Genomic DNA, 26,724 nt, shown 5'->3' with positions numbered 1-26,724 from the left:
ATGTGTGAAAAATGAGTTACTCTTTTATGCTGGGGAAGCTGCTAACTGCCTCCTGGAAGCAGATAAATCCATTTCAAGCAAACATGCTCTTTTTAGACTTTTAAACATGTATCCTCTATGTTTATTTATTTTCAAGTTATTCTGCCCCCCCCATTAAATCAGTAGCTTAGTCTGAAGCAGGAAGAAACCATATTTTTACTTTTTTAACACTTTGTTATTTAAAAGCTATTGGTACAACGAACCCCAAAGACTCAGATAATTTCAAAAGGGATGACTGGGGTGGATTCTGAAATCCTGTGGGAGCAGAGGAGATCATTTTCACTCATTCCTATACCCTGTAGCCCCCCCCCCAATCCCTGTACCCCCTGAAAAGCTGCCCTTGCACATTGGGGGACCCTCTGGAATGGTGTGGAAAGCAGCACAGGAAGCAGTGAGAATTGACCCCCCCTTCTTCCTCCAGCTGGAGTTCACAGAGTTTCCATGAGCATAAGTTACATTCTGGATCCAAACTATCATGTCTGAACAGTACAAAGATGATGTATCTTTGGAAGCCTTGCAACCTGCTCATTCAGTGTAGGGAAGGTTGAAATGAACCTGCACAACCCACAAAGGGGAGGAAGGGAAGTCCAGGAGATTCTTCGGAATTCTCTTTCTATGTTGGTTGTTTGATAATTGTTTGTAAATTTCAAAAACTGAAAATAAATAAAAATGAAATGAACCTGCACAAGGACTAAAGGAGAAGAGGGTTGGATTTGTGCCCACTGAGATTGCCCCATCTGCCACACATTCATGGGAACTTGTGGACAGAGCCTGCAAGACTACAGACCTGTATCCTGAATTTTTGAAGGGTACAGACACCATGGCTATTTTGAACCCAGAGAGGATCTCCTCAGAAGTTCCGGTGAATGCCTAGTCAAACGTTATGTATTGTCTGAACAGTGGGCTTAGTACCAGACTGCTAATGGAATAGATAGCTTCGTGGCACTCCAAAGTTTCTATCTCTGGTCTATTCTGTACACTTTATCTTCACAGCCAGTCTTCACTCATCTCCTTATCAAACACTCTGATCATGCCTCCCTCCCTTCTTCCCTCCCTCCTTGTTATCTGAAATAAAAGATACATTAGAAAAGAGGCAGATTTTCTTTCCTTATTTTCCTCCTTGGAAAGCAGTACAGTTTAAACGCCTCCTAATTATTGTTATGCCTGTTACAGAAATAATTTACATCCTACATGATGGAGCCAAGGTGGCTAACAACAAACACAGTAAAATATAACATAAAGCAATCCTATAAAATGCAAACAGTATATAAAACAAACAGGTAAAAAAACAGATCAATAAGACAGCCAGGCTTAAAAAATAAATAAAAACAAAACAAAATAAAACACAGCAGTGGGATCAGATAAAACAGCTTGATAGGTCAAAGGCTTGTCTAAATAAGAAGGTACTTGTGTGATGGAAGCCACCACAGAACACCTAGCATCCCCAAGGAAGGTGTTCTAGAGTCTGGGCACAGCTACCAAAAAGTCCCTCTCTCAAATCCCTGCCAAATGCACTTCTGAATCTAGTACTTTATTCATTTGATTCACTTAGAAAACTCCAGACTTGTACTATGCCATTTTTAAAAGGCTAATGTTCCATGCACACAACCTTTGGTTTGTTTAATGCTCCTCTGCATGGAATAAAAATGAATTTAGGGTTTTTATGCCAGCTAGCAGCCTTTGGTCATGGATAAAGAAAATTATTTCAGTACAGTACATATTATTACTAAAGGTAAAGGTAAAGGGACCCCTGACCATTAGGCCCAGTCGTGACCGACTCTGGGGTTGCGCGCTCATCTCGCATTATTGGCCGAGGGAGCCGGCGTATAGCTTCCAGGTCATGTGGCCAGCATGACAAAGCCGCTTGTGGCAAACCAGAGCAGCACATGGAAACACCGTTTACCTTCCCGCTGTATTTATCTACTTGCATTTTGACGTGCTTTCGAACTGCTAGGTTGACAGGAGCTGGGACCAAGCAACAGGAGCTCACCCCGTCACAGGGATTCGAACCGCCGACCTTCTGATCAGCAAGCCCTAGGCTCAGTGGTTTAACCACAGCGCCACCTGGGTCCCTCACATATTATTACTAAAACTAGGCAATTATGCTTGTACCACAAGGTTTTGCAGTGTCTTCATTCTGTATAACATCTAGATGAAGAAGAAGAGTCTGGATTTGACATCCCGCTTTATCACTACCCTAACGAGTCTCAAAGTGGCTAACAATCTCCTTTCCCTTCCTCCCCCACAACAAACACTCTGTGAGGTGAGTGAGGCTGAGAGACTTCAGAGAAGTGTGACTACCCCAAGATCACCCAGCAGCTGCATGTGGAGGAGCGGAGACGCGAGCCCGGTCCCCCAGATTACGAGTCTTACCGCTCTTACACTACACCACACTGGCTCTAGATGGTGGTCCTAGAGGGAGGTCATTAGGCGTCTTGGAGCTGAGTGATTTGATTTCTTATTTATTTAACTATTTATAATCTGTACTTTCATAAAATATGTCAGGGCAGCTTACAATGAATAAAAAATACAAAATAAATACGAATGATGATATAAATACAAAAATAATAATCAATTAAACAGCAGTAGATATTGGTTGGTTAAAAAGGGGGGAAATTCAAAAGACAGCTGTAAGAAGGCAGGGGTGTTTCCTGCCAAATATCACCAGAGAGGGTGTTGCATAGGGCAGGACCTGCCACACTAAAGACTCAGCTCCTAGGGAAGGCTAACTGAACCTCAGGGGCTTGGGGAACCACCAGAAGTGCCCCATCAGAGGACCACCTTGATTGATGTAGCGTACAATCAGATGGTCCCTAAGGTACTTGGACCCAAGTTATTTAGGGTTTTGTGAATTAATAGAAGAACCTTGAACCCAGCTTGGTATTAGATTGGTGAGTAGATGACACCCAGCTCTATCTCTGCTTCCTATCTGACCCAATGTGTAATCATTGTTGTCTGGAATCAATAATGGGCTAGATTAGTGCTAGAAAGTCAATCCAGAGAAGATAAAAGGTGCTGTTCTTGAGTTTATTAGTCCAGGGAACTGGTATTCAGCTTGCTCACTTTTCCCCTTTAGAACCTGGTTTGTAGTTTGGGGGCGATGCTTGGTTGGATGTCAAGTGGTATCAATTGTTCGTGGTGCCTCCTATCAGCTGTGACTGGTGTGCAAGCATGGCTAGCACAACACATTTTGCTGCCTGAGGCAGAGCAGCAAATGCCCCATCATGATCACCACCGAGGCTAGTCAAGGCAGCTTGTCACCTGGAGCAGAAAATTGCACAAGTGACTCTCCCCTTACCTGACAGTACAAATGCAGTAGAAATACATTGTTATTTACTTCCCTCTCTGTGACACCCAAACTAGCTGCTTGAAACAGCTGTGTCACTCTGCCCAATGGTTGGAGTGGCCCAACAACTGCAGCATTATCTATGCCCCAATAATGTCCAAGATAGATTACTGTAATGCATTGTATGATCAACTACCCCTGAAGCAGCAGCTGAAAATTACAGCTGGCCCCAAACATGGCAGCCAGATTGTGAGTTGGGACTAAAACCCTTTAGGCATGATGCTGGTTTTCAACATGCTAGTTTTGGCCTGTGGCCACGTATCTGAATTGCCACATTCTGCCATATGAACCTGCCTGTCAACTGAGATCTTCATTGGTGCCTCCCCTACCTTCTGAAGTTAGGCAGGTGGCTAACAGGAATGCAACCTTCTTATAAGAATGTAAGAACAGCCCTGGTGGGTCTAGCTAACTGGATGCCCATGGAAAAGTCCATCCCATGGGAAGCCTGCAAGCAGGCCTCAATATCCAGACTGGAATTCCCACCCATCATATTATGATGTCTTCAATTCTGTCTTTCAAGTGCCACACAAAGTATCTTTTGGGTTTTAATGGCATCTGCTTGCCTTTTGTTATTATTGTTTTAAAGTATTTTCCCCCTCCAATAACTTGCTGCTGGCTGTTATTATAGTCTTTGGCTTTCATCTGCCTTTAAAATGTTTCATTAATTCTCTTTTTTTAGAGTAATACACAGAGGTAGAAATAGGCAGACTCTAAAGTTCTAGACAGAGAAACAAATAGAGAAGCCACAGAAACTCACTGAAGGCAACAAAAGACGATTTAGACCTATGAAAGAAAAGGTACTGTAGTTTGCAGAAAGAGCTCAACATCTGAGCTCAACATTTCAGAAGAAGCCAGAAGGATGAACATATTGTTATGAGTTTGTGGATGCTAGGCCAGTTTGGCGGGGTGGGGGTGAGGAAGTAAGCTGTATGCAAGACCCTTCTAATTCCTGGATCCAGCATGGACCAGGCCAGCCTGGGTGATGGGCCATTAAGAGAACAAAAGGAACTGTGATGGGTCATTAAGAGAACCAAGGTCCAGATATTTGACAAATGTTCCACCTGCCTCATTAAGAGTCGCCTTCCAAGAACTACCCTTTCAATCTATGCCCTCACCGGTCCTAGATGGACAATACAACGGAATACCTTATGAAGAGAGACTCTGTCTGTGTGGGCAACCATGTGCACAGGACATTTGCTATTACTGTACTTACTGCAATGCCCACTATATACAGACCCAAGAAATCAATTCATAAAAACCCCTTTGACGAAGGAAACAAATCTAACCAGGGTGGAGAGGGTGAAGTGGCTGCTGAGTGATAGTGATGACTCTGTGACTTATAAGGTGTCTCTCTATGCCCTTGCAGCTAGGAAGATTAGGAAGAAAGAATTGGATGGGCTAGCGGTCAGTTGTAAAGGGGACTCTGAGCTCTAATCTGCCCATTCTATTTGAGAATTACTTTTTATTCTGTGTAATAAGAAATTTTGGTGGATCTGACCATGAGTTTACTGCATATGTAGTGACTGCTGTCCACCCCCCTCCTTCCTTATTTGGATGTTGCCATGGCTTTTAGCTAGTGCAATAAAAAAAATTCAAATATAAAACAGTGTAAGGAAAGGGGGCAGTGTGCCAGATGACAAATGGGTGGGGCCACCCACTCCCTCTTTCAGATAGTAGGACAAAGCAGGAGTTTTGAGGGCAGAGTTGGCTGTGATGTAGCCCAGAGGAATAAGCTGTAGGCTGGAAAGGCAGATAAAAACCATGGCTGATTTCTGCATGAATCTAAGGCTGCAGCTATGGGAGAAACAAGACACTTTTGGGGTGTTAATGCTGTGAATCTTTCCATTGTGGCTCAGGTTGTAAATATGCATGGATAAAGACACTACGATCCCCGATGTGCCTCATTTCCAAAAGGAAACACAAACCTTGAGGCCTGGAACCCCTGGAAACTTGAAAAAGATGAACTAATATTTAAACCGCTGCTTACATGGAGTGTACTGTGCCAAATGTACGCATCCATTTTCTAGCTGGGATGATCCAGTAAGAATTTAAGTATCATGGGAGGAAGGGCCCATTCTACGGTATACACCCCATTTCCAGGGCTGCACAAGAAAACAGAATGGATGACAGGGTAATTTACAAATTGACTCCACTCCAAATGCTGCAGATATTAATAATGCCAAAGAGTGCACAGCGTACCGTGTTACTTTGAATCTAAAGGTGAGGGAAGACTGAAGAAAGGGAATCGATTACATCTCAGGAAGTCTAATGAGGGCAATGGAAGTAAAATCTGACATTTGTGTTAGACATAAAAAAAGTTCAACAACGGAGTTCTATTTCCACTATCACTGTGTAGGAAAAGAGGGTTTATGCCTTGAAGGTGGCAAGGGTGACATACAAACCAAACAGTGTTGGTTTTACAGTACAACGAAACCTGCTCTGACATTTTTGCATGTCGCTTGATTTACAGCCAGTTCAACTAATGCCTTTAGGATGCTGCAGAAGAATCTGGTCTTCCTTGTCCATTCTCTGCAACAAGACTTGTACAGGGATCTGGGTAGCTGGAATACAGCTTTTCAGTTTTCATTTATGTCAGTGTTTTAGGGCCACAGTCCTGGCTCTAAGTTAAGGGTGCATCAGCTGAATCACACTCTGCTTTGAAACTTGGCTGTGTAGGAGAGGTAGGTTTTAGAATAATCCATGCTGCATTTTAGGTTGAAAGGACTTAGATCCATTGTTCCACCACTAAGAAACATCCAACTCCAATGTAGTGGTGAAGGTGGAACTAACTACAGCATAGGGTACCAAAGCATACCAATACTCCTTAAATAACACATCTGTTAGGGGCATGGCTCTGAACAGCTGTAATCTCCTGGCATTTTGAAGCTTGAGTGAACATGGAAAGACCTTAACACTATAGGTGAAACCAGAGGCTTTTTGTTAATTGTTATTTTCATTTTTTCTGCAGCTACCCTATTGGTACTGCTGCTTGTCCAGACCATGTATAGAAGCAGCAAAACAAGAGAATGTTTTTCAAAATACAACCAAATGCAACTCAGCTTAGAAGAAGCTACCACTAATACTGAATGTGAATCAACACTATTCTTAATTCACTCCTGAAATGGAATCCTAACACTGCCACTGGGTCCACTCCAAGCAACTACTCAAAATGACTGTAAGGGACATGGCTACTCAGGGAATCCATATGGTAACATTTGCCACATTAAAAATAGACACATTTTGGCTCCCGTCCCTTGGTGCAAGCCCCTAGTGACTGGCACATAATCCTCTTTTTGCTCAAAAGAAGATTTTTATGAGCCAGCTAAGTGCAGAGAAATTATTCCAGATGGTGGAGTCTGCATGATTGGATGATCAGCTGCCCACTGTGTTAAGAGAACTGAGAGCCTTAGAAGAATTGTAGGAATGTGAGTGACAGTCTGAATAGCTCCAAGTTCAAAAAGGGGCAATATTCTGAAGTGATGGGTGAGGTTATGTCACATTATTATCAATGACTCCTTTGCCGATAAGTTCCTTCTGTCAGGGAGAAGATTTATTTCCGTACAGAGTTGTTCATCTCGTACCTTCTTTTCATACAAAAGTGTCCTCTTTTTGATTCATTGCTGAATCCTATAATAATCTCCTATTGTTTCTGCTTTGTGTCACCTCAACAGATGCTTTACACAACTTACGGACTGTGCAAACAAGATGAAAATTGGGAGAACATGAGGGAACAGATTAACATGCCGAAAAGGCAAGGTGAAATATCAAAGATAGAGCTGTGAAGCAAGGGAGTAGAATACGGACTCATTACCCAGAAATAATGGTCACTTATCCATGCACTGACCAGATTCAAACTCACTTAACTGCAGCAAGGTGGTGGCCTCATTTGTCCTCAGACCTTACCTGGGAATACTGGAACTTTGCAAAAATTGGTTGTAAACACAGTGTAAATCAGGGGTCTCCAACGTTCTTAGCACATTTGAAATTCTGAGAAACTGCTGTGGGCACCACAAGATACATACTTCAAAGGGAAAAAAGCAACAACTGGTGATGCTCAGAACCCCTCCCCAGATTTTTATTGAAAAGTGACAAAGATATCTCACAAGGGTGATAACACTTGTCATTGACTTGAACCAACTCCACTCCTCCTCATTAGGAATTTCTGGGTAATTCTGTGACCTGTATATCACAGGTTGGCCAGGGTCTATATATGTTCACTGTTGTTACTGACAAATCATCATAATCAAATGATTTTATCTAAGGGCTGTTATTCTGAGACCACTCCTGCCACCATGGCTAAAGAATACTTTGTCAACTATCTGGGGTCATTAAAACCCAGTAGTGATTGGCAGGCCAACATTGCTTACTTGACCTCTATCACCGTGGTGCACTAGGAGGGCGAGGGGTGAGATGGTGGCAAGGGGCAAACACACCAGCAGAGCCAATTTGGTGTTCCTGCTGGTGTATTTGCACCATACCAACTTTGCCAATGCCCCTCCTCTCCTCCTTGCCTCCTGGTATGCCGTAGTGATGGTGGTGCCAGGAGTTCAGGTGAACAGCACTACCCAGACCCACAAAGCACTACTGTTCAAACCTCATCTTGAGTTTCCAGGAAACTGACTTTTCATTCACCCTGCATACCAGAGAGGACAATTCTCCAAATGATAATAACCATGGAAACAGGGTGATGCGGCATGCTGGGTATCCAATGTTCCTCTATATTTATCCCAGTTAAATAAAGAATTGACGTGGCCTCATGCAGATACTTTGTTATATATTTGTTTGGAATTTCTATTGCAGCAAGAGCCAAAACACCAGCCAGTCTACATAGAAAGCCAGAGCTGCTTTATCCTTGAACAATGTCACCTACCAGAGGGTGACATTCTTCTAGCAGAGGAAGAGGTGGGAAGCAGCAACACTCCACTGGCTCCTTCCTCCTTCAACTTTCACCTGGCAGAGGCTATTCCATCAGTCCACAGCTAAGGGAAAATTGGGAAGCGGGGACACTTTACTGGAATTAGTAAGAGACCACAAGCAAGGTCCTTGGGCTTCTCTACCAGAACTAACTCCTCTGGTCCTAATAAGAATTTTGTAACTTTAAGAACCAATACCTGAGTTTGCTTGCATTCCTCCTCCATTTTTAATTTTATGCCATTAATTTTTATAGACTGTAAGTCCTAGAACAGGAGCTGTCTTGTTTTAGTTATCTTATGTAAGCCACCACCATTACAGATAATGTGAAGAGGATGACAGACCGTGTTGATTGATGCCTTCTTGGTTTGTACTAACTTTTCAATATAAAGCAAGTCAAATAAAGTGCTACAATAATATCACCATTTTGCACTGGTACTTTAGCAATATATATATTTTTAATCCAAGAGATACAATGGCATGAGCTACGGCTTAGTTTCTGCTAGCAGTGTTGTAAAAACAAAGATGGCTACTCTTCTTCACAATCTGAAACATGCATTCTATTCTCTTCCCTGTCTTTGTACTTTCAGTGGGATGTTACTGTCATCTTCCAACTGTTTAAACAATGCAGTACCCAAGTGCAAAGCATTACCTAATCTCACAGAACAATACTAACAAGCATTAATTCATGCAGCTTTAAGCTCCTTTCTTTTTTGCTGGCTTAGAAAAATTAATCAAATGTCTGATTGACAATTGACATAAATGTTGTCTTGGACTGAATACTTAAAATTGAATGTCAGATTGTCAAAACAATGCTCAATTAAAGAACGGGACAATATTAAGTGGGACAAATAGCTACTGTATTTTGTTCTGTTTGTGAAGAAAGGAGTCAAATATAATGAAGTCTACTCCTCTGTCATTGATAAAGTATTTTTACGTCTAATGTTTCTGTTTGTTCCTTTCTGTTTTTTGCTATCAAAGCAGATGTCCTTAAATGATTGTGACAAAACGGGAAAGCTTCACATTCCTTAATTGTTTCTATTCTTATTAGCACATAAAAGGCAAAATCCTCCCGGTGAAAGAAATGGAAACAATTAAAATTCAGAACTGAACCTGTACCACCTGCTCTTTACATGCAATCTCAGCTTCTGTGTACATAATGCATACAAGAAAATGAACAGGAAATGGCTTGCTTCCTGTTTCAGAAGGATGGACTGCATTATTCTTTCCTCCAGGCTGATAAATTATGCCTTAAAACAGATCCAATAACCAGACTGTCCTGCAAAGTACGATCCAGTTGGTGGTAACTCCTGCTGAGATGAAACAGCGGTTTTGTGTCATCGATTCAGATATTGACAGAATCTCGTTTTTGCTGATATGGTATTACAAAGGTCTCTCTGCATCCTGACACACCACTATTAGTGAAAGGTTTCCCCTGCAAAACTGTATAAAATTTGACAGGAGCACTGCAAACAGAAAGGCAGGCTCCTCTACCCCCTTTTTTAGTCTCTTCAGAAAGCAGCACCAAGAATCAATGTAATCGGCAGAACTGACGCATCTTGTAAATATCAGCCTCATCTGTAGAAGCCAACTTTATCCTCGCTTGTCTAATGAGCCAAATATTTCTACCCTCGCAAAACAGGTGAGGAGGAGAAACAAGGAAGATGTCATCTCCTCCTGCACCTTCTCATGGTGGCACAGGTGTTTCTTTAGGAAATATATAGCCCAGAAATCCTCTTAGACTCTTCCACTTTTGATAGAATCTCTGGTGAAAAGTTATTCGGTTTGAGTTTACATGTGTCATAAATACTTCATACGTTCTAAGTAATTTTGGAGATTATTGAAAGTAATTAGTCCTTGGGTGGCATCTGATCTGGCTGGTCTACTGTGGATTGCAATGTAATTAATTCTATTTTACTGTGTTGATTTTATTGGAATTGTACGGCATGGTTGTGAAGCACCCCGGCATGCTGCAAATATGAGTAACAGCTATAAAAAAATAGTGAAAGGAGGAGAGAAAAAGAAAAGAAAAGCCAGAAACCAAACTTTTGGAATTGGTAAGGTGAGAAGCATATGCTAGATTCCTTCCACAGTCACAATATCCCGTTATAGTGGGTCAATCAATAGAGTTTAAAAAAGGAAAATCTGGATTAACTATGAGAGAAATTGAGTAGGAGACTCAACACACCTTTTCCCCAATATCTGTGGCATTTGTGCCAGTCAATCTGTTTGGAAAGTTATATGCACTTTTAAGGAAACCAGAAGAGTAGGAAAAACACAAAGCCTTGCAGAACTGCAAAAAAAAGGGAAGACAGCACTGTTACAATAGCTGAGGTTGCTTTTTATCAAAAGGTGACAAATTCTACAAAGGATTAAGCTCAAAAGGCTTTAAGCCAAGCTGGTCAAAGTGTATATTCTGCCCTGTTTTATTCTATTAGTCTTTTCTACGTTCATACTTTCAAATCTAGCAAAGAATAAGTCGACAGGAAAATGACAGTGAGATACGTTCTCCAGTCACCACACGGACTATGGTGCAATATGAACCTTTTTCAGGGAAACTTATGTGTGTGTATACGCATGTTCACAATGAAATATGATCTCCCTAAATTTGAGGCTGTTGATTATGATTAAAATGAAGCAGAGCAAAACAAATTCAGAATGTATCACCACCCATGATGCATGGTGACTGTTGCTAAGGATTGACAGGTTTCTTAAATCTGCTGCCAAAGGGCAGTGCCTTGGAGTTTCAAGATAGTACCTACTGAAGCTGGAAGTACTTACACATAAAGAGATCACAACCGTGCCTTTCTAGAAAAGGTGCCACAGAAGTAGTAGACATATCTCAAGCGATCTCAAGCAGCAGGGATAGGAAATATCCTTCCCCCTTTGGGTGGGATTCAACTAATAAATCCCATGAGTTGAAGCCATGCACAAGGACTTCTGTTTGTACAAGGTTTCCTCCCATTGTGTGACCCCTAAAATTTGGTTGGGGGTGTCAAGAGAACCCCCAGAAAAGTGCACTTAGGGGTAGGAGGGGCGTCATTTCCTCTGCCAAACAAAAATATTTGCCCTGATGAAATGATCACCTTAGTGCAACATTGAAACCCTCCCTTTGGCCCTCCAGTTGCTGCTTATCCACACCTTGATCATCCCTGATCATTGGCCAGGTCTCATGGGAGTTGCAGTCCAACAACAAATGGGCAGGAGGGGAGGTCCTCTTTGATCACAGGCCTATGGCCCCCAAAGGTCGGTCATTAATAAATGCATGTCTTGTTCCGACTGTTCTTCAGTGAATGTTTGCTCACTTTCCCATCTCTGTTCAAAATGCATCTAGTATACCTTCATTATGTGTCTGCTTTTCTGTCACTCCCGCAGCAAGTGCAAAGTGCTAAGATTGGAAGAATGTGCCGGTAAAGAGCGATGTGAAAACCCTGGAAGGAAGCTGGGGGATAAGACCTTTTGGAAAAAACAGTGTTTCATTCTGTGACTCTGCTCCTTTCCCAGGATGCTCTGAGAAGGAGGCTAAAATTCTAAAACGGTAGGTGAAACCCTGAGACCTGACTACCCTAGCTTTGTTATAAATTGTAAAAAAAAAGGTAGAATCAAACCACCTTGAATATAGATTTTGTGAGAAGGGGAACACTGTCTCCATATAAGTACTCTCCAGGCCGTACAGAAGCTTATGCTGTGTGGATAAAAATGTGGATAAAAATTTACCCTGCTCTCCTTCTTTGATGAATAAATGGATTTTGGAATATTCCATAGTTTCCTTGGGGGGGGGGAATCAGTTTTTTTAGGAGACTAGACTAGAATAGATTTTGTGAATTATTATCAGATCACGTGTAGAAATATTTCTTTCTCTCACTTCAGGCCACCATATTGGTTAGATAGGAAATAAATTATGGACCTATAATGCAATATTAATGCTATTCATCAACAGATTGGAAACAGCAATTTTTTTTTATTCCATCAGTCAACAACATGGCAAGCAGTTTCCACAGCAAAATACTTCATTAGAACAAGCTACTCTTTCAAATCATTAACAAAACTTTCCAGTCAGGTAGTTGGCCTTGGGGGAATGAAGAGGAAACCGCGCAGGTTTCGGTTGTCATCAATCTTCTGTGAGCAATGGGCAGGGGTCGAACATACATGCTTGTTTAAGGGTGTAAAAAGAGTTGGTTTGCAGTAGCCTTCATCTAATCTTTCAGAGAAAACTCAAAGGAATTTTGTGCTATTTGTTTATCTGCCCTGGGGGCACCTCTTAGAATGCTTCTAAATGGCGGACTTTGAACATTTAAAGCTGCCTTATAAAGAATCAGACTTTTGGTCCATGTTCTCTACACTGACTGGCCATGACTCTCTGGGGTTTCAAACAGGGTTCTTCTCCAGTCCCACCTGGAGATCCTAGGGATTCAACCTGGGATCTTTTGCACACAAGGGAGGCACTTTCCCATTGCGTCTCCCTCCAAACGCCACACAATGGTGTAGACATTCCTAACACTTCCAAGCCATACAGGAGCTGTGCTCATCCTGAAGGCCAATCACAGGTCAATCTAGTTAAAGCACTACGACCTTGCATTATTCACCACCTGTTCCTTGACTTCTTGTTTTGTACTACGTTGGGAACGTGCTCTTCAAGCGCAAATTCAGGAAGTCTCAGAGAGGCTTTTGTCAATGATCAAATGAGGCAACTCAAGAGAGTTCATGAGGTTTTCCATGCTGCAGAATCATCAGTGTGCAGAAGCCAGAGAGATCTATGTCTCATTCCATGGTTTCTTGAATCCCTTCTTATCACTGTTGCCTCTCTTCCACCCATAATGAGTGGCAGACTTAAAGGGGTGGATGCAATTAAATTGCCTGAGGCTTTGCCAAGAGAAGATGGAAAAGATGAGTGAAAGGGAAACAGCTGAAAAGTATTTTGGATATAATCTCAGTGCTTCTGATTTTTGTGAAAGTGGAGCTGCCCTTTAATTTCTGTAGAAGATACTTTGGTGAGAATGGCATTATTTTACTTACAATAATTAATGTGGAGGTAGCTGCCTTTTCTTGAATATCTTCTTGTTGGTTTGACTAAGTACATGTACCCTGCCTTGGGCCAATAAGAGGAGGAAATAGTTTCACCACGGCTTAAATTAATTTTGGAAATGTTTCTCAAGCAAATTGTCCTAATTCAACTCTCCTTGAAGTAAATCTCCTTATTAGATTCCCTGCACCCCCTGCATCTTCCATTAGATTAGGGCTGCAATCCTAAACACATTTAGCCAGTGACTTATTTATTTTCATCACTTCAATTACCACCCGTTCAACAAAGTCCTCTGGGAGGTTTACAAAACAAGTAAGTCACACTGACCTTAGTGAGACTTGCTTCCAAGTAAGCACTATGCTGCAAATTATTTATTTTTTAAGAAAATTGTAAAAAGAGTAGCATTTGTTTTATTTTCTGTATCTCATATGTTTTTGAGTTGAGTTCAGCAACCACAGTGCAAATGTTTAACCATCCAGTGGCTTGCATGAGTCCACTTTGTGTGGGACACATTTGAATGAATTGATAGGGCTTGTTAGCAGTGTTTATTGACTGCTCCCAACAAACAGGAGCTTAGCTGCAGGCCATGTATGGAATCAAAACAGGATCTCTGGCTAATGGTTTGGGGGAACAAGGCCAGAGCAAGTGGTGCAGCCCATGTTTTGTATCCAGAAGGTCCCATCCCAGGTTCAATGTCCAGCAACTCCAAGGAAGGTAACTTAAGCAGGAAGGCTGAACTGTCTGTCTGACACCCTGGAGGTCCACTTCTAGCCAAAGCAGATAACATCATGCTTGATATATGCCTATGTACCAGGCCTGCCTATGTACAAGGCAACTCCACATGTTTACATAAGTGCACCCAGATACTCAAGATATTCTTGAAATTCCTGATGCTCAGAAGCCAAGAAATCACCCTTTCATAGATTCTCTGTGACTTGCAGCTAGTTGGGTTTTTAAAAAACTTTTCAGTATTTGGACTAAGTGTTCATTATGACAATAAGCAGATGTACAGAAGCTTGCATGAAATGTGTTTTGTTCCATTAAGCCAAACCTGAGAGAGTTAAACCTCTCCACTGAGCCTAGTACACTTTGAATCCAAATCAATCTGGCATATTTTTCCACAAATCAGCTATGCCTAATCCCCTAAAGGCAGTAATTACCTCCTCAGCATCCTCAGAAGTGGGATTTATTGAAGTTTCACAGCTCCGTCCTATGAACCTCTATGCAGGGCTCAAGCACTGATAGATCTTTGCTTGTTGCCCAATCCCAACCCCAGTGTCAATGTAGGAACTAGCCAAGCCCCCAAGTTTTAGCTTCAAAGCCTAGCATCTGACTGACCATTGATTAAGTGCACAGGGTGGGAGGTCTCCTTGATGAAGGTTCAGAAGGGTGGTTTTGCCCCCTTGCCAAGGATTATGTGCTATTTTACATGCAGCAGTTTAAAGCAGAGTTTGTGCTAATGCAGATAAAAGTAGACTCACAGGATCAGTCTGCCGCTTGATAGGAGCCTCTTATTTTTAGAAAGGAAAAATGCCAAGCTAAAAACAAACAAACAACCACCACCCTTTCCTGACATTAACTTTTCTTATACTACATATATTTGAATCCTAGGTAGAACAGATGGTGAAATATAATGTATCTGCTGGGAGCTAAATGGAATTTACCAGCTGTAGGGGACAGTAAAGTATTAGATGGAAAGGTACAAATAGTGAAAGTAGATTCGGTTCAACTTGCTTTTGATGAGGCATAAAATAAAATGTAAATAATTTCTGTTCAGAAGAAATTAGCATAATGGTTTTGGCATTTGCAACAAGAATAAGCCTGCATTTTCTAACCTAGATTTGCAAACTAAGGAGAAGTCACACCATTTACCTGGATTTGCAGGAAGGATTATATCAATTCTATTATCACTGACAGTAATGAAACACAGCACTGAGGCCATTAGCATTGTGCACAGTAAAGAGGGTGTGATTAGTCTCAACTTGGATTTGCAATGCAAAAAAATTAAAAGAAAATGCCACGAAGCTGGATATGAGCAAAGGAAAAAGCAAGTGCTATTAACCTGAGCTTCCAATACAGAAAAGTGTCAATATTACAAACAGGTTTGCAATTAAATCAGTGTCAATGGAGCTGACAAAAGAAGTTCATAATTAGGAAGATGTAGTTATCATTGACCTGGATTTTCCACAAAGACCATATCTAGGTTTTAATTTCAAAACATCTGATCTCTGCATCTCACAAAGGAAGGCCTCGTCGTTATTAGCCCTTCATGATTAGAGAATGCTATTATGATGCCAGAGACGGCTGTTGCAAATGGGTAGCTGGGCACAATGAAGCCACATGCTAAATGTGAAAATTGAACTTTATGTTAAGTTTCACACAGTGCAAACCTAACCTCAGACCAACATGACCATTTCTGGGAGACTTGGTGCGTGCAATTTGCAAACAGTGTTTGCTTTTTACCTTTACAACCTGATTTTGCACAGCACTTTTAGCTCCTCTGTAACAACGTCCCCTCCCCAATACAAGATGTCCATTGCCACAGCCACTCAGCAAGTGTGTCTTCAGAGTGTATCCCCCCCCCAAAGAGTGTCCTAGCTGTGGAATGATCTGACCAGGAGGAACTTGTTAACCTGGACCCTACCATCAAATACCCTTCTGGGAATTGTGGGGCCTTTCCTATTGCCGCACCACAGTCAGCTCTGCAAGAAGGTGCCAGGACCGGATGCGGTTGTTGATGTCGCTGCACACTTGGTCACTAGGGTCACGTTGGCAAAAAGAGGCCATTATAAACAGTCCTCTGACACTTTGGCCAGGGATAAAAGAATAACCTATAATTCTAATCAGAACACAATATGGATCCAAGCCAAATGCCTTCCTATGGCATTTTGATGCCACCTGGGAAATTTTCTAAATCATCCTAATTGGGTTTTGTGTTTTTGCCACCCCTCTAAATCAAAAGTAGACACAAAGTGTTGGGTTAGGCATATCTATCAACCTAGTTTTCAAGGGAGCATTGACACATAGAACTTGTATCAAGTATTCAAAACCAAAAAACCAAGACACACAAAACAGCACACTACTAGATTTAGGATTAATCATGAGGTACACCGAAATGCTAAAATAGTGGGGGGGGGGAGGGAAAGAGACACCAAAACAACCCCATAACACAACAGCATATAACGTTTAGGGATTTGGGGGTGGGGTGGGGGGAATTGTCAACTAAATTCGGAGGGGGACATGGAATGGGTAGGTCACTATTTCTCAATGTCCCCAGGGAAAGAAGAGAGAGCTGCCACAGAAGGCAATGGAGAAACTGACACTTCCCAAATGGAGAGAGAGAAAACCTAAAGCAGCCCAATGAGGACTGTGCATAGCTGCCAAGTTCTCCCTTTTTAAAAGGGAAATTCCCTTATGCTGAATAGGCTTCCTCGTGAGAAAAGGGAAAACTTGGCAGCTATGGGACTGTGCATGTCCAATGAGCAAAGAATGCTGACTTGGAAGGCGGAGGGAAACCAGGGGGAGGGCTGATGAAATGGAGAAGCACTCAACACAGCAACATTTTCTTGTAGGGTCTCATTTGTCTTAGTTGAATTTACCAGCTTACCTTTTTCTTCCCCTTTGTTTTCTTGATTAGTTCTATCTACCTCGGGCGCCTGTGGTTTCTCTTTTGGTATGGTCTCCTCCTGGGTTATCAAAGTCTCTGAACAGAACAAAACAGAGAATACAGACCATAATAAATGCAAAGAGACCACTAGTCAAGTTATTTTATATTCTGCTTGAAGCCGCCTTGAGTGGCTGGGGAAACCCAGCCAGATGGACAGGGTATAAATAATATAATATTATTATCGAGAATGATATATATGCCCACCCTGTAGTCCTCATTTAACCTAGGCAGCAGTTTTTCATCGGACATTGTCGATGTAGTGAATTCAAGAGAACCCTCAGTGAAATAAAGCTAACACATTGAACACAAACTGCGAATGTAAGTCACATTGAAACTGATGACTTGTTTTTAATGCAAGTTCTTCAAGATCATTGTTTAGTTAGGCTGAGAAATATTCCAGGAGAAAAATATTTAATTTCAAGTTAACTAGCATATAATATAATATGTGAGAATAAATGGCAAAGTGAGGGCCAAATCATCTAGCACAAAGCTGTAACAACACCCACAGGTTTAGCAAGAAGAATACATCAGCTTTCAAGCCTCTCACTTAGACATGGGTGTCATTGGGATATTAATTATTTCCTGTTCTCATTCAGTACCAGACAACTGAAGAAACAGATGTTTGTTGCAAAAATGTACAATAAACTTGTCACAATATTTTTTTAAAAAATGTAGCCTTTATCATTTTGGAATGTTTTTTCCCCCTGTGTTGCTCACATTCTTAAAGTACAGAAAGTACCTTCTGCTTCCATGTAGGAGACTTGAGAATCTGTCTGAGTGTTCATTTCAACCTCTGTGGATTCATCTTGGTGTCCTGTTGACACCAAAAGGATTGGAAGATTATACCAATATGATACTTAAGTGCGCATACAATTTATAATCAAAACAAATCATAAAAACAGATAATAAATGGAAAAGCATACCACTTATCAGAACATATCTAAGTGAAATTCAGAACTGTGATTGAAAATAATGATCATATTGAATGATGCCAAGTTCCAATCAGCTATCAAAAAAAATCTAAAATTCTCCAGTAAAGAATTCATTCTATTAAGCAGTAATGAATAAATGACACTTGCATTATTAAAAAAGAAAGAAAACTACAGTCATTATCTTCTCAAGACTCAATGAGGTTACGTTATGACCTTGGATCAATACTGTTATAACAATTTAACTGGAAGGCCTTTTTTGCTTACATTAGAGATTATGCTACTCAAATTGAATGGTTGCAGCAGCTATTCATTGAAGCTTATGGATGTTTCCCCGAGGCATCAATAACCATGTGAGGGAAAACTTGACTTTTATAACTATGAAAACTTATATGGTCCCATCTGATGAATTATGAGGATTCTAGGGAATATTTTGATCGAAAGCATACCGTCAGCTTGATCTTGTTCACAGACTTCATGAGGCATTGGGTTATGTTCTTGTGTAGCTTTGGCATCTTGGGAGGATTCTAACAAAAATAAAAAATAAAACTGAAGTGAATTCTCTGTTGAACAAGCTTTAAACACAGCTTCTGATGAATCCAAAGGTCACACAGCCTCCTCCCCTTACAAGCTCGCAACACGCTTCCTACCCCAACTGAGCACATGGGGATGTCTAACTCTCCTGGTGCATTAATATCCTATTGCACCTCCTTGCTGCCCAGTGAATTGGTGATAGGAACAAATTTGGAGTGTGCAGGTTGGTTGGTTCTGCAGTCTTTTTAGATATTTCCAGCACTAATCGGATGGGCAGGGGGAAGAAGTGCATGATGGGATCTCAGCAACCCCATCATGCCAATCTCCCCCAGTTGGTTGCTGGACAACATCTGAGGGGTGTGCCGATCACTCAGCTGCTTCCAGTATGAATAAACTGGATAGTGCATGTCCACAAGTATATCAAACAGAAACCTCAGTTTCATAAACTTGTGGTTTATGAAATTTTATCAAATGGTGGGCAGTGGGCCAAAGAATCAGCATCCTAAACCTGCCAAAAACGATCAATGTGGGATATGTGAGAAACCTGGGTAGTTAACATCTGATCCAAATTTAATAATCTGTAAAGCAGGTATGCATTGAAAGTTTGTGATTTTAATTAACTGCAAATAATTCCCCAAGGCAAATATTTAATTACCTACACAGCTTCTTTGCAATAAGTTTACAAAGTCAACTTTTGAAGTAGAACTGTTATGTATACACATTTTTCAAATTATCTATGTTAAAGCTCCTCAAACTAATCCACTGTGTTTTATTAATCTTATTCAGAATTCTAAATGGTTTCTGCTAATACTATCAAAATAATAGAGAGAAAGAAAGAGAGAGATTTCAGAATTAAATCACAGAAGGGGGGGGGGAGCCAAAAGGCTGTCCAAGCAGTCCAAACAATCCAGACAACAGTGTGCTAAAAGCAGCGAGCAGGTGTACTGCAGAAAGTTGCCTGCCGAGAAAATAACTCCAGAGTATTGAAGCAAGCAAAATCAAAGGAAAGGACAAAAGAAAAGAAAATGAATTGGACGCACAATAAATTTTAGCTGATAAGATAATGTTTTACCAATATGTTATCAATTCACGAATTAGACATTAATGAAAAAGTTGAGAATAATTTTGGCAACTAGAATAGACATTAATTTACGCCTTGATCCCAAACCTATTGATAGAAAGGTGCACCGATTCAAAGCACCAGTTCATACCACGTTCAATTATTGAGTGGCAGGTGCAACCTTTTAATATGATCCATGTTCTATGTTGTTTTAATTTAGTGTTGATAAAACTCTTTGTGTGTAGAAACTACCTCTATGCCTTTCGATATAAATACATTGCATACATACATAAAAGGTAAAGGACCCCTGGATGGTTAAGTCCAGTCAAAGCTGACTACGGGGTCTGGCTGAGAGAGATACAGGACCTGGATAAAAAAACAAAACCCATGCAACTAGTTTTGCATGAAGGCTTGCTTTTCTCACTCCCTGTGTCTCATGGCAAGCTTCATCTTGAAATGATGAAGAATGTCTATAGCAGTTTGTGATAAGACATGTGGGTTTGCTCTTCAAAGGAGAAATGTTAAAATGCACAGAGAGTGCATGTCAAGTAGCACTATGGATCACAGCTATGGATTTCATAGTAATGTTTAGAGTGCAAACATTCTTCTTCAGATTCTAAAATGTCAGAAACCTGCCTGGATTCCGGTAGAAAAATATTTAGCTTTCACATCCTCATTCTGTCTTTTGCGGTATGGTATATGAATGATTTCCAGCAGCCAACACTTTCTCATTTTGGACAGCTTAGAATTGAACAATGTTAATTAGGTGGTCCATTACCTGTAATCAGTCACAATTAGAACTCAAGACAGCAGGGTAACTGTGGCAGAGCACATGATTTCAATGCATAAAATCTCATGCATTCTCTCTCAGAGAGAAGCAGGTGATTATGAAGACCTCACTCTGCCTCAGACACTAGGCAGCTACACATAGAGTAGACAATACTTGACTAGATCAATATTCTGACCTATCAACATTAATTAGATCATACTATATGCTATTGCTCATTGTAAGTACATATCAGTGACTCGATTCCATTCAGTCATGATCTTAAGTCCGCAACAGACAAAATACTGAGATGCAGTAGTCGTATGTTGCAAATAATCCCCATAACTAGAAAAACTGGACAGCTATAGCCAGCTTGAGATATTGCACATAAAGCAGCTAACACTCGATGAACAGAGCAAACTAAACCCTACCTATTGACAGAAGGAAGGGTTGTGAGAATACTGTTTTCACAGAACTTTGCTACTCCTAAATTAGGGAAGGCAGACTACATTTATCCCTGCGATTCCAGAATGCAAGCCTTGTTTGCTAGTATCTACACAGAACTGAGCTACAGTCATGGGAAAAAGAAAGCGCACCCTCTTGGAATTTTGTGGTTTTACATAGGAAGACATAATAACAATCATCTGTTCCTTAGCAGGTCTTCAAATTAGGGATATGCAACCTCAGATGAACAACAACACATGACATGTTACACCATCTCGTGATGTATTTAACAGAAATAAGGCCAAAATGGAAAATCCAAGTGTGAAGAGCTAAGTACACCTTATGATTCAATAGCTTGTAGAATCACCTTCAGCAGCAATAACTTGGAGTATTTGTTTTTTGTAGGACTTTGTATGTCTCCCACATTGTTGTGGATGAATTTTGGCCCATTCTTCTTTACAATGTTGCTTCAGTTCATCGAGGTTTGCTGGCATTTGTCTATGCACAGCTCTCTGAAATGCCCAGCATTTCAATTGGGTTGAGATCTGGACTTTGCCTTTGCCATTGCAGCACCTTGATTCTGTTCTTTTTCAGCCATTCTGACCTTCTGCATACGAACTAGTACTAGTAGATTTCTTGAACTGGCACCACCTTTATGGTCTTGTAGGTGCCAGGTGAGAACCTTTCTTTTAAATAATGTACATTTTACAGACTGAGTCTTTCAGTGATATATGTGTTTTATTTTTGGCAAGCATCTCATAAAATTCCTATTATGGGGGTGGCTATATAAATGCAGTTAACAAATTAATAAATAAACAATACCCTTACTCTTCCTAATGACCATATTCTTTCCCCCCTTTTTAGTTTACTTTATACTTATACACATTAGTGAGAGAATTAGTTTGATGTTTTTGCTGGTAAGTGTGTGATGCATTGCAAATCACTAACATGGGGAAATTCTTTGTAAGGGCTTCTAGTCCTGAGATAATTACACTGAATGTTATAAATAAGTGTAATATAATAGCAATCTAGGCTACAGTAGAAGATTCTCAATTTTATTTTACATATACAATATAAGCTTCCAAGAGTGCTATTACATTGCTATGCAGATTTTGACTTTCAAAATTGTTAAGGTCAAGACTATATTGAAGACTCTCCTCCTCCTCAAATGCAAATATTAAATCAAATATTCAAGCCTAAGGGCCCAAGGATAGATTTACTTTTAAGATTAACAGGAATAAAATAAAGGAAGCTAGTAAACCCACATTCATAAAGAAAATCCAGTTAATGGAAAATGTATGACAAGTGTAAAAAAGATTAGCTTCAATATATATCATGAAAAGGGACTCTTATAGCTGATGTGAGGTAAGGTCTTCAGCCCTATTCCAGCAGGCCAAAAACAGTAGCAGTGGCTGTTATCTATAAAATGCATACATATATACATACATACATACATTTCATAAAATTTACACACTGCTTGATTGCAAAATAAACCCCTCAAAGCAGTATACAAGAAAAGCATTAATAAAAAGTATTGTTGACAAGGTATCACTCCTATCAGCAAATTTATAGTGTAGATGTTATTTCTAAAGGAAATTATATATTTCTTTGTATTGCTATGCCACAAAGAACCAAAGTTCTCTGGGAAGTGATGATGGCATGGTGCTCTATCCTGGCTCTTGAAAAATGCGTTTGTTCATCATGAGCATCCAGGTTGCAACAACTATCCCCCTAGAACAGGGGTCAGCAAACTTTTTCAGCAGGGGGCCGGTCCACTGTCCCTCAGACCTTGTGGGTGGCCGGGCTTTTTTTTTGGGGGGGGGGAAATGAACGAATTCCTATGCCCCACAAATAACCCAGAGATGCATTTTTTAAAAAAGGACACATTCTATTCATGTAAAAACACACTGATTCCTGGACCGTCCGTAGGCCAGATTGAGAAGGCGATTGGGCCGGATCTGGCCCATGGGCCTTAGTTTGCCTACCCATACCCTAGAACAGGCACCCCCAAACTGTGGCCCTCCAGATGTTTTGGCCTACAACTCCCATGATCCCTAGTGTCAAGGAAATAAACAACTATCTGACTTTAAGAAGACATCTGAAGGCAGCCCTGTTTAGGTAAGTTTTTAATGTTTGATGTTTTATTGTGCTTTTAATATTCTGCTGGGAGCCGCCCAGAGTGGCTGGGGAAACTCAGCCAGATGGGCGGGGTATAAATTGTTGTTTGTTGTTGTTGTTGTTGTTGTTGTTGTTGTTGTTGTTGTTGTTGTTGTTTTTGTTGTTTTTGTTGTTTTTGTTATCCCTTGCTAGGGAAGCTGCCATCTGGAAGGATCCTAAGATGTTATTTTTCCATTAGTACCTATGTACACCAGATCTCCATTGTTCAAAACAAATTATGATAGGTCCTATCTTAAAGGTCTGCCAGTAAAAAGTTATGGGAAGAACGTTTAATTGGTGGACAACTTCAAGGCAGGATGATACTAGAAATCTACACGAATTCAGCCAGATAGTTCAAGAACAGAACTATAACGAATATTCCAAATGCATTTTCTGCAACCATAAACAAAAGCAAACCCAATGTTTTTTTCTGGGGGTACTCAAGGGTACACAGTACCAGAACCTTTCTCCCCACAAACATGTTAAAAGTGTGGCACTTACACTTACTGTAGCAACTTCATTCTAAGCAAACCTATCACCACCTGTACTTTTGTTTCTGCATTATTAGATTACTCACTTTCATCCTAGGCAGTAATGCTCAAATATAAAATTAACAAAGCCTTATGAAGAGAGGATATGTCAGACTGAATATTAAGTGGCTTTATAGTCACTTCCCCAACTAGGCCCTGCATGTTTGATTTACTTATTTCTTATTTCTAGCATGTAACACACCTAGGTTTTGCACACAGCACGAGTGAAACACCTTGTTTTAGCCAGCAAGAAATGAAAAGCGTGGTAAAGTTGACACTTAGGAACAAAACTGATTCATTGCACTTGATTTGTAAGTAAAATCCTGTGAAAAAATTGGAAATTTCTGCAGGAAAAGAAATCAGCCAGGCACCCAAAATTACAGATAATGGTGCGAACAGAAGTTGATGCATGATTGCAGTATTCTTGAGCCTCATAAACTGAGGAAAATGTATTACAAAATGTAGTAGTAGTAGAAGATGGAAGCTTATGAGATATTCTTGATTTCTGACTTCAAATTATTTTTACAGTTTTCATTCTTTCATTTTAATCTATCTTTATGATGTGTTTAGATTTGTCTGAACTAATATATACAATATATACATTAGTGCAAGTGATAAACTGATATAATGGATTGTGTCTGTTTCAATGGGTGTGGATTATAAAACTTGATACAGAAGAGTAGCTCTATGGATCATTCAGAAGAGCAAAGGAAGAAAGTCTCCTCTACAATCTGTATGGAGGTAGGGGTGGGAAAATTATACTGTTTTTAAAAAGCATACCATTTATTTTATCCTTTGGATACCAAATTATTAGGGAAGCTTTTAATATTTAATGCTGTATTGTTTTAATATTCAATTGGGAGCCGCCCAGAGTGGCTGGGGAGACTCAGCCAGATGGGCGGGGTATAAATAATAATAATATATTATTATTATTATTATTATTATTATTCAGGGGCATTATTCTTCTGCAAAAATATAATTAAGGCATTAGTTTCTGAAAACATAAAGTAAACCTGCATGTGGAAGATAGGAATAAATCATTCATAATTGTTCCCTTTTTTAGGCCATTTTTCAATTGGAGGTTTATTAATCTTATTTATATTAAAAATTACAGGTTACTTTTCAGTCACAGGAGCCCGCAGAGTGGCTTACAGTAAAATCATAGTATTTCATAAAACAATTCCTAAAACAAACTACAGTTATACCTTGGTTTAAGTACGCTTCGGTTTGAGTACTTTCAGTTTAAGTACAGTACTCCGCGGACCCGTCTGTAACAGATTAGTCCACTTTCCATTACTTTCAATGGGAAAGTTCACTTCAGGTTAAGTACGCTTTAGGTTAAGTACGGACTTCCAGAACCAATTACACTCATACTTTGGGTTAAGTACGCTTCAGGTTGAGTACTCCGCGGACCCAACTGGAACGGATTAATCCACTTTCCATTACTTTCAATGGGAAAGTTCGGTTCAGTTTATGAACGCTTCAGTTTATGAACAGACTTCCGGAACCAATTGTGTTCATAAACCGAGGTACCACTGTACTCCGCGGACCCGTCTGTAATGGATTAGTCCACTTTCCATTACTTTCAATGGGAAAGTTCTCTTCAGGTTAAGTACGCTTCAGGTTAAGTACAGACTTCTGGAACCAATTGTGTACTTAAACCGAGGTACCACTACAAATACACAACACCAGTCCATCACTTATTGAAATAAGAAGAAACTTTTGTTCTCAGAAAGTCTGGTAGAATAAAAACATCTTTACAGATCTCTTAATGACTGGGGAGGAGGGAACCTGTAGAGATTCTCCCGGTAGGCAATTCCAGCATCCTGGAACTACTAAAAATATCTATTTCTGTTTCCTAGTATTCTTTTTCCTATGATGGTGGCACCTGAAGCAACATTGTTCTGGTAGAGAATATGTTCTCCTTAAAACCTGAAATCTCTGTCATTTGGGGGCTTAAAGGATAAAACCAGCACCTTGAATTTAGCCTGGAAATAAACTGGAAAACAGTGAAGCTAAGTGACGCTTACATGATCTCTGCAACAAGAATCAGAAAAAAAGATGACCTGCTTCGTTCTGGACTAGCTGAAGTTTCCAAATCGTTATTAAACAGGCAGCCTGAAATAAAGTATAGTACAATATTTAAGTCAATACAACACCAGAGCACACATTACAGTGGCCTGGTTGTTTTTCTGGCACACCAGCTGAAGCTAGTAATTCCTCTTGGCTAGACACATGAACGTATCAGTTCCAGGTACACTCCCAAGGTGGATGCAAAAAAGTATAACCCCATCCAGGACCAGTGATATCTACCAAATTTGGGTTGGCCATGTCCCCTAGCAACAGAATCTCTTGATTGGGCTGGGTTTCAATTCCTGGTGCTGAAGGAAAGGAGAAATAGAGTATACTTATGACACCATGTTCAAAATCCATGAGTAAGTTTGCCCAGTGGTTTCACACACGTTAAAGAACATGGGCGGGGGGATGGAACTTTGCATTATTTCTTAGGAAAGTCCTCAAGGTCCAGAGCTGCTGGTATCACCTTTCACCTACTGATCTGGTAGGAGTGGAACAAATGTAAAACAGCATTTCTGACTTCAAGCCTATCCAGGTGGTCCAGAAAGCTACCATAGTCTCCCCCGGCTTATTACCTCTAGTACTTCAAGATTCTCATAAAAGTGCTGGACCAAAACTGTTCATCAAAAACTTCTCTCCTGTGGCGTATCCCTACAACACCTACTTATGATGGGTCCTACCAAAGCAAACAGTCTAATCGGTCAACGCTTAAAAGACATAGAGCATCAGAACAACCTGGCCACTATAAAGAAATTTTGCCCCTGGTATGCTCATTTCCCAACTTCCAACTTTGATTCTCTGGCTCCATATTTGCACAAACTTATTATCCCAAAATATAGTCATGTCCAGACTGGACGTTCTGCCATCTGCTTGTTCTTGAGAGTCGATTCCAAAAGATCTTATTTGAGAAACGACTTTGCCCCTGTGGAGATGGTAGTATAGAATCAGTGGCACATGTCCTCCTGTCCTGTCCCCTTTATAAAGACCTGAGGAACATGATCATTACCCCACTCCTTCTAACCATCCCAGGGCGCTCAACTATGGCCACAATGCATTTCCTTTTATCAGACCTAAATGACCAGATAACAGCTAAGGTTGCTAGCTACATTGCTGGGGCAATTAGAATAAGGGCCGCCAACTGATTGATAATTCTGGATTCTAATTTGTGCTTTTAACAAATCTTTTTCTGTACATAGTGTATCATTTTATTGTTGCTACGGCCTTTGGCTAATGCAAATAAAG

General features: G+C 40.4%; 1 protein-coding gene across 2 annotated transcripts in view; it reads right to left on the bottom strand.

Annotated features, from left to right (window-relative positions):
* MACROD2 (mono-ADP ribosylhydrolase 2) overlaps positions 1-26,724 on the bottom strand; it is an 898,190-nt gene that overhangs the window by 41,080 nt on the left and 830,386 nt on the right. For both annotated transcript variants that reach the window (XM_035110056.2, XM_035110055.2), the window contains exons 13-15: positions 18,365-18,442; positions 17,726-17,800; positions 16,927-17,022 (exon numbers count right to left, since the gene is read on the bottom strand). In XM_035110056.2, coding sequence (XP_034965947.2) covers positions 16,927-17,022; positions 17,726-17,800; positions 18,365-18,442 — 249 coding nt within the window. The remainder of the gene's footprint in view (positions 1-16,926; positions 17,023-17,725; positions 17,801-18,364; positions 18,443-26,724) is intronic.

This window comes from Zootoca vivipara, chromosome 3 (assembly GCF_963506605.1).
Source record: "Zootoca vivipara chromosome 3, rZooViv1.1, whole genome shotgun sequence".
Lineage (NCBI taxonomy): Eukaryota > Metazoa > Chordata > Lepidosauria > Squamata > Lacertidae > Zootoca > Zootoca vivipara.
The sequence above is the reverse complement of the archived record's forward strand: the minus strand, read 5'-3'. Positions and strand labels throughout refer to the sequence as shown.